At 30.6% G+C, this 9,201-nt stretch overlaps 2 protein-coding genes across 2 annotated transcripts; both read right to left on the bottom strand.

Moving 5' to 3' along the window:
- Positions 1–5,554: 5,554 nt before the first annotated feature.
- On the bottom strand, positions 5,555–6,894 carry LOC115957603 (xyloglucan endotransglucosylase/hydrolase 2-like). The gene is made up of 3 exons (XM_031075893.1): positions 6,565–6,894; positions 6,164–6,357; positions 5,555–6,068 (listed from the first exon to the last, which is right to left on the bottom strand). Exons 1-3 carry the CDS (start codon positions 6,847–6,849, stop codon positions 5,663–5,665), a joined length of 885 nt encoding a protein of 294 aa, XP_030931753.1. The 5' UTR covers positions 6,850–6,894; the 3' UTR covers positions 5,555–5,662.
- Positions 6,895–8,287: 1,393 nt separating this feature from the next.
- Positions 8,288–8,932, bottom strand: LOC115956926. The gene has a single exon (XM_031075187.1). It carries the CDS (start codon positions 8,930–8,932, stop codon positions 8,288–8,290), a length of 645 nt encoding a protein of 214 aa, XP_030931047.1.
- Positions 8,933–9,201: the final 269 nt, after the last annotated feature.

The following is a 9,201-nucleotide window of genomic DNA, read 5'->3' as shown; positions in this document are numbered from 1 at the left end:
GACAAAAGGAAAATGAGAATACAAACTACACTGCATAGAGCTGGCAAACTGGAGGCTTTCTAATTCTGCATAGTAAATTCATATAGTATGTTGCCTTCCCCATCTGGACCTGCACGGGTCACCGCACTGATTTGAGTCATTTGACCCAGCCACCCTGGGTGATTATATTCAATGTTTGGAATTAAATTCTGAACTCTTTGGTGTTTCCCTTAAGGATGCCTCCGTAGAATATTAAATTCAATTACGACACAATGGCATAACGTAGCTGCATGATATTGTTTTTTGTTTTTGTTTTAAGCCAGCTGCAAGATATTGTTTATCATTATCTAATAACCCCCAAACAAATAGAAAAGGAAAAGAAAAGAAAATAAGTATAGTATGGATTAAGAATCATAATGGAGTAGCAAAGTCCAATTGATAGTGATACAGAAGGTTTTGTTATTTGTCATATAGAAAAAATTTGGAGCTAGCTTAGCTTTGTTTACTACATGGCAATTAAATAGATCATTCATATGTAATTTTAGTCATGCAATTTTTTTTAATGAGTTAAGTAACTCATTTTAATAATATGCATGAATAGTCTTATAAAATATACTACTTACCCTAAAAAAGAAATATATATACTACTTAGCCTGTAGTTCGAATTATTTTCCTCTAGATCCCAAGGCTCTTGGCTTAAAGTCCCCAAACAATGTTAAAGTTATCTCATGTATTATTAATTAGTCCCCAAACAAGGTTAGTCTTCTCATGTATGTGATTATTCTTCTCATGTATATGTTCTAGCATGTGATTAGTCTTCTCATCTATATCTATATATTACTAAAAGTTGAAAATTAAAGTATCTTTTAACCATTATTTTTATTATTAATTTTCCAAAACTCCCTCCCTTTTATGTTTTCATCTTCCCATTACTTTCTACCTTAATATCATTTTTTCTCTACCTTTTTATCTTTCTTTATTTTGACTCTTCTTATTCTCAACATCTTACTATAAATTTGACATTTTCTTTTTCATTATATGCATAGTTTTCTCACACAAAAAAAGTTACTCCTCTCTCTCTCTCTCTCTCTCTCAATTTGTTTTTCAATTTTTGTTTGATTTTTTATTTTTATTTTTATTGCATCAATTCTTTAGGTTGATGAATTTTTTTGTTAATTAGAATTCTACTTTGGGTTGATGCAATTTAATTTTGTGTTTTAAGTTGTTATCTTTTATATTCTCTTTGTTTAAATATTATCCTACCGCATTATACATATAGTATATAATAATATAATGTTATTATATTATATAAAATGACTTGGATAATTTGATATTTATTGCTATATATATATTTTTTTACTCTTTTTTCCTCTCATCTTATTTTATTCAACATTTAAACCCAATCACATCCTCCATGCTATAAAATTATGTAGCACAAATCAAGAAAATGGCTAGACACAAACTTGCCTTCCTTTACCATACATTAGGGGAATCAAAATATTTGTGTGATAAACGATCATATAATTTATAATTTAGATAGCACCCTTTGAATGTGTCTAGGCCATAGATTGAGCAATTTGTAGACTTAAAAGGCTATTGAGAATGAACTTTTTGAATCAAGTCTAAAAAAAATATGAACTTCTATATATCATTTAGAAAAAAACTTTTATCATAGATACATTAATATATTTTTTGCCACAAATTTAAATCACGCAAACTTAATAATTTTATATTATGTGTTAGCATCATCTTTGCTTCTTCTTCTTCTTCTTCTCAAAAATCTTATGTATCATCTTTAAAGGATGCCAACAATATTGATCTTATGGGAAAAGTTACATAAATATTGAGAAAAGAAAATTTTATATTACAATCTACTAAAAATGTTTTTTAAATATTTAAACTTTTCTATTTTTCATATCACTGGCGTGTTTTACAACTACCACATATGTTAACTTAAGTCTTAATATTCTTAAGTTGTTTCATCAAAAATTAAAAAATAAAATAAAACAAAGGTTGTCACAAAAGAGGAGTTCATGTACAGTTTTTTGCAAAATGAAATATTTGTTTTGTAAGGCCACCAAACTTGATAATTTGCACTTTCTCAAAAAAAAAAACTTGATAATTTGCAAATGATGGAACCACTCACAATAATATTGGCAAAGTTATATAGAATCATGTATACTTTTAGTTTTCAAAAAACACACATCTACAAGCGGTTAAATGTTCATCTTGGGTAGTTTTAACTTTTCATATAATTTTATCTTTACATATTCATCTATTTTAATTTAGACTTTTTTTAAAAAAAAACTTTAATTTAGATATTTATAAGTAAACAATGAAATAATGATTCATGAATTTAAAAAAAAAAATATCTATACATATTTATCTTGTGCAGTTGTAACTTTACATATAATTTTACATTTATATATTCATTTACTTTAATTTAGATGTTTATAACTTAATAATGAAATCTATAAACAAGGTAATTAAAACAGTCATATTTCTACAATTCAAAAAGTCACAATTTCTTTTTTCTAAAAAAGGCCTTTTACATTTCCTTGGAATTATTTTTAATTTTTTTTTTATAAAACCTTTGACATGCCAATAACCTAACCACTTCATACATTAAAAAAAAAATTTAAGGCTCATTATTATTTCCGTTAATATATTATGGATATCTTAATTGATTGAGACCAAACTAGAGAAATGCCTTTTATATTTCCTTGAAAATTCATCAAAAATAAATAAAAAAAAAAAACCTTTGACATACCACTAACGTAACTACATTTGTAACTATTTAAGCCATCCATGATATTTATTTTTTATTGATAGCCATAAAATTTACAACAAGCAAGGGAAGAAAAAAAGAAATGAAATCACATGTCAAGTAATAACCATTATTTGGAAAATAAAAAGGTGGTCAAGAGGAGTAAAAAATAAAATAGAGATGGCTATACAAAGGACATTGAAAACTTTTTAGTGCAGTAAAATCAACTATTACATTCACTTTATTAAATCAATAATCAACAATTAAATATAATAATACAAAATTTAAACTTAAAACTAATCAAACTCTAACTAGGGAAGTTATATATATATATATATATATATATACAATCATAATCTTCATAATGACTTAAAAAAATTTAATGAATAGTTCTACATCTTATTTAATGTCTATGTTGTACAAATTATCAACCAATAAATATACGATAATGGTAAATAATATTATAGACAAGATTATGAAAAATATGATAAAACTATTAAAAAAAAAACTCTTTATAAAGTTTAGGGACTAAAATAATATTTTATTTCAAAAATTATCACGCGTAATGTGCGGATCTGCAAATAGTATATTATTAATTAGTCACCAAGCAAGGTTAAAGTCATCTCTCTTATATGCTGGTCATTTTAACTGAAACTGAAATTACTAGATTTCTAGAAATAGTTTTGCTGTTTGCTCCGCCTGAGCCATTTTTTAATTGTGTCGAAGAAAAAGTCATTTGAAGGATGAATCTAAACAATATGCAAGATAACTTTCAAGTAAACGAATAAGATAATATTGACTAAATTTAATGTTTCTTTTCTTTAAAAAAGAAAAAGAAAAAGAAATGAAAAATCTAGGATGAACAATTTACTGATCTGTTTATAATAAACCTTTTATTTTATTTTTTATTTTATTTTAAAGAAGGTGTTGTTTATACTAAAGTTAGATTTGCGTTCTGTAGACGTGCAATTTGCATGACGTTGACAGCCGTGTCGGATTGATTGTGATCGATATATTTTTTTTCAAGTCAGTACCCAAGTGTGATAATGTTGATAGTTGGTCTTAGTCAACAAATTTAAGCAAATAAAATTTAGACACATGTCGACTCCCTTGCATTGTCCTGAACTCACAAAAATGATACGTGTCACAAGCCAGTTGAAGCCATATAGTGGTATGAGATTTACATAGAAAGTTTTAATTAAATCCAAGACCAAATTCAGAAAAAAAAAAGAAAAAAAAAAAGAAAAGAAAAGAAAAAGAAAAAAAAAAAGTGCAAGACCAAATTCTAATTCAAAATTCATTATTAAATCTCATTAAATATTGGAAAATTCTATATAAAGTGCCCTTGACTTGTTTATAAATAGTTGTTTATAAATAGAGATTTCTTATATAAGAAAAACACACACGTACACTAAGAGAGAGAGAGGAAAAAAAAAATACTAGCATTTTGAGAATCATCTCTAAGTCCAAAAGAAAATTTTGATCATTCAAAATCAAAGCATATTCCTATATACTTCAAATCAAAATAGGAATTTTTCCTTCAATTTTCATTTGATTTAATTTCAAATCAAGTCAGCAGACCTCAATATTAAAGCAATTACTTCAAGATACACATTCAACCTCGGAAACATTAAAGCAGGATTCAAGATCAAGTTTATAGCCCTTTGGATCATAAAGTGATGCAAAGATTGAATAAGAGGAATTCATTGTATGCTCTTCTTGTAAATGATCATACAGAGAAATCTAACATATATCAACACAAATTGATTATTTGTTACATATTTTCAAGAATGTGTGATTTATTAGTGTGTACAAAGAAAAATTTTCTACCATGATGTTCAATAGGGAATTTATAAAAAAGAAAAGAAAAAAAAGATATGCATGACAAGAGATACAGAGTATGAAAACACTATCCTAAAAAAAGAGAGACTATGCAAACAGTTATATTTTAAATGTAAATGAGTGTTTTAAGGACATAAGTTCAAAGATAATAAATATTCAATTATGAATTGTAATACAAATTTTGAAAAGTAATACAAATTTTGTAAAGAAAAATATACTTGTCAAATAATTTGGTAGTTTGTATGCAAGATTACTAATGATTGTGTACATTTTTCTTGATATATGTGGCAATTTGCTTTATATTTTTGGACAATATATAAAAGCATCATTTGAAATATTAAATTCAACTTAATGACTTAGGGCATCCAATGCATTGACTTCAACTAATATTAGGTGTTGAACTTGATTCCTAAAATTTTAAAATTTAGAGTAGTGATATAGGTAAAGTATTTTTACAAAAAATTCTAATTAAAATGCATTTACTACTTTTCATTTGAGCACATCATTAACATTATTATTATTTTATTTATCGTTAATAGCTTGCGACTTAATCTTTATTTTAAAATTATTAAAATATGATGGCGTAGCTTTATTAAAGTTTTTATCCTACTTGGTACTAATAGCCTAATTCCAAGCAATCCTAAGCACGGATACTGAGGTTTATTCTATTTTTCCTGTTCTTGATTTTGTTTTTCATTGTTCTTCTCTAGGTTTGCCTGGTAGAGAGAGAACTGGATAGTGTCCTGTGCTATAATCTTCTCTAGTTCTCAATCTGTAATCATGGCTTAAGTTCAATAATCAAATGTTACTTTTGATGATGCAATAAGAACTTCTCAGGGCACTACATGTTGTGCCATGTGCTTTTCTATCTCCTTCTTCATCTCCCTTTTGACATCTTCAGAATCGAATCGAAGCTTTGCTTTAGAATTGGTCACAACTGATTTATTTTCCTTTCATTAAAAAAAAAAAAAAAACTGATTTATTTTGCTTACAACATATTTTTGCACAAAGAATAAAGAATTCATATTGATACAGAGGAATCAACAATTGAATATACAGGCCAATTTAGCCTCTCTAGAGGAACCTTGATCGCTTGCATTCGGCTGGGAGACCTTGAGGGAAACGTTTAAAGTCATTGCAATAGTTGTAAATCATGTACTTCTGTTGCACCCATCTGATTCTGTTCCTTTCAGCTGCATTAGGAGCTCGATTCTGCCATTCACTGGTCTGCAAAGAATTGGTGGACAAGGAGACACAGGATGACTCCGAGGACCAAACACAAGCATTGGCTTTGAAGTTTCTGTAAGAAGCTGTAAATGGAGCTTTTGTCCAGTCAGTCTTTACAAGCCCACCTCTTGTTGCCCAGTCATCAGCATTCCAGAGGCTTGAGTAAATCCTCATGGGTTGGCTTTTGGGAAATGGAATACCAATTGATTCCAGGTTGTTAAACACTCTTATAGGAATGTTATCCACCAAGAACCTGGAAAGCAAGAAGTTGCAAATGTATTATTAATTTACTCATTCTAAATGAAGTTATATGAAAGTTTAATGGATATAGTGTCTATTATATATTACATGATGCGTTGAGTGTTCCAGACGATGGAGTATGTGTGGAATGCCATTGTGGGATCAAACCAGAGATAGAATTGTTGCTCCCTATTGCCTTTTCCCTGTGAGAACACATTGGTATGGAGTATATATGGATCCCCAGACACGTTTCCCAAGAACTCGAAGTCAATCTCATCGTGTGTAGGTCCTTGAGAAGATAACTGCAAAGAAGTTCAATAAAATGAGCTATGAAAACCTTAAATAATAGGGTTAGTGTTTGCTTGATACAACTTATTTCTCAACTTTTTGATTAGGATTGTTTGAAAAAGTTATCGTAGGTAAAAGTGAAATGTACTTTGAAATAGTGCGATTTGAAAACACTTCACAAATTTGGAACTAAGTGATGTTGAAGAGGAAGCCAGACTTACGTAATAAGCAGTGACAGTGCCTGCTGAATTACCAGCTACGAGCTTGATTTGCATGTCAATCCTTCCAAATAGGTACTCATTCTTGGACTGGAAACCTGAGCCGGAAATCTTATCTAGGGAAAGAGTAAGAAGATTGCCTCCATTAAGTATCTTAGCACGGTTATCTCCCCAAGTGATGTCAAAGTCTTGATAGAAGTTGCCAGCTGAGACAGCCACTAGAGAAGTAAGAATGAACAACGAAAGCAGCAATGAAACTTGGAGAGAAGAAAAGGTTGTAGTAGACATTGTTGTCACTTTAAGAGCTCTAGAGAGGAGGAGATCAGTTGCTTGTGATAGAGATGAGGTTGTGATGAAACTAGTTCAAGTTTGAAGCCTATATATAGGTGCAATTGGAGCTTTAAGCCGTCGGGTAGTGCTGGCAAAGCCAGGTTGTTATCAATTAAACTAAAGGCGCTTTGGCAAAAGTCAGCTCAAAACTGGAGACAGGTTTGCACAATTATGAAATAAAGAAGAAGAAGCATAGGAAACCAGGAAGTTGGTGTGATGGTTGTGATGGGATATTTTAGCGATAGAATTATGATTAAATTATTAAACTCACAATTTCTTATTATTTTAAAATTTTGAAATAATTTGTAATTTATCACAGTAAAGAATATGATATTTTGAGTTCAATCACGGTCTTCAATTTACCTCTCACTTTCCCCACAAATCAACACTCTACTTTTAATTTAAAATGTTAAAAAGCTTCACTTATTAAAAAAGAGTTTAGGCCCACACGTTAGAATTGTAGTTAAAAGATTAAATTTACAATTGTTTAAGAGTAGTGTTATTACATACAAACTGTTTTACAAAGTTTTACAAGTAACAAATTTATCCAATTTTCTAATAGTTTAAACTTTTGAAACAATTAGTAATTTATCGTATATAATTGATCACGTATTCAAAACTATAATCAGTCAACTAAAGGAAATTCAAAGCTATAATCCGTCGACAAAAAGGAACACCAGACCAGGGTGTGTGAAAGAGGGCATGGTGGTTGGAGTACCAAACAGGCTGCATAGAGCTGGCAAAGTTGAGTCCCCCCGCAATTTTTGAACAGAAAAGATGATATACGCGTTTGGTGGTGATATACATATACTTGGTCCTACCCCTGCTGGAACGATGTATGCTGGTTGCACTTAGCCTATGTTATTTTATTTAAATTTAAGAATCTATTTCTAACTTTTTATTAAAAAAAAATTAAGAATATAAATACTGACGTTCTATGCAGTTTCCCATTAGCATAATGATAGTGAGTGATTTTTTTTTTTTTTTTTGGGATTTTATTTAGCATATTACAGCCTTTTAATTAGAGCTGGACATCATTTTTTTTTAGGTACAAGCGTGTATTTTTATTCCAAACACCTAGTAATTCTTTGTGTGTTTGGATCAGTATTTTGTGGAAAATTGGAAAAATTACAAGTACCTAAAAAAAGGTGTAAGTTTTAAAAAATTATACACAAGGTTAGAAAAATTTTCATATAATAAGAAAATGGAAATAACAAAACACAGGTAATCAACTTATCACTACAAAATATTTTTTAGGTGCCGTGTACTTGATTCTTGGCAATGCTAAGTTAATAGTGTACTTTTTATTCCTTTAAGGTTTTTTTAATTTTTTTAAAGGACTTCTACTTTTTTTTTTTTTTTTTTTTGAGAAGAAAAGCTATTTGATAAATATGCATCAAGAGTTTGGAAAATTATCCATTACAATAGACATGATATCCGTTGGAACACACTCCAACCAAATTTGAGTCGAAAGAGAAGATCTCGCTCGTTGGGCTAAGGCATGCGCAACCGCATTGCCTTGCCGACCTACATGAGCGAAAGAGATACTCTGAAAAGAGTTTGAGAGAGAAGAGATATCCGCTAAGAGATGACCTCCACTAGAAAGAACCAATCCCGATCCCTTTAAGGCATTAACCACTGAAAGAGAGTCGCCTTCGCATACACAACGAAGATGTTCCAATTCTGCAGAAAAGGAAACCGCACGCCTTGCAGCCAAGAGTTCCAGGATCTCCACTGTTGGAGGTTTTGTAATTTGCTCGGATAGGGCTGCCACCACCTGACCCTGGCAAGACCGAATTACCACTCCCAACCCCGCCCTGTCAGACTCCCCAAACATCGCTCCGTCAAAATTAATCTTCACTGAACCAGCTGCTGGCGGAGACCACCTGTGAGGAGTAGACCGGTTCCTGATAATTGGAGAGCTGTCCGTGTGTTCTTTAAAGTCTTGGAGGTAAGTCTTGGCAAAGCCAGCGACATTACAGAGAGGCAGAGGGTTGTCATGGAGCCGAACCTTGTCCAACCTCGTAGTCTCACATTCCATTCCAATATGGTGAGTGTAGACTGAAATAGAACTGTGCTCCTGTTTTGGGATGTCAATAGATTTTTGGATTAGTTTTGGGACGTCACTAGATTTTTGGATTATAAGTTGGGTTATAAAGGATTTGAGCAGAACCGAGTATTAAATTTTCAAGTTTGTTCATTTATTGTTTTTTCGAACATGAGCTGAGCGCAAGCTTATTATCATACAAGATTTTATGTTCAAGTTTGACTCACTTTCTTGTCAAGAAAGATCGAACTTGTTCACGAGCT

This window comes from Quercus lobata, chromosome 8, assembly GCF_001633185.2.
Source record: "Quercus lobata isolate SW786 chromosome 8, ValleyOak3.0 Primary Assembly, whole genome shotgun sequence".
NCBI classification, from domain to species: domain Eukaryota; kingdom Viridiplantae; phylum Streptophyta; class Magnoliopsida; order Fagales; family Fagaceae; genus Quercus; species Quercus lobata.
Note: the sequence above shows the minus strand (reverse complement) of the source record. Positions and strands in the feature narration are given on the sequence as shown.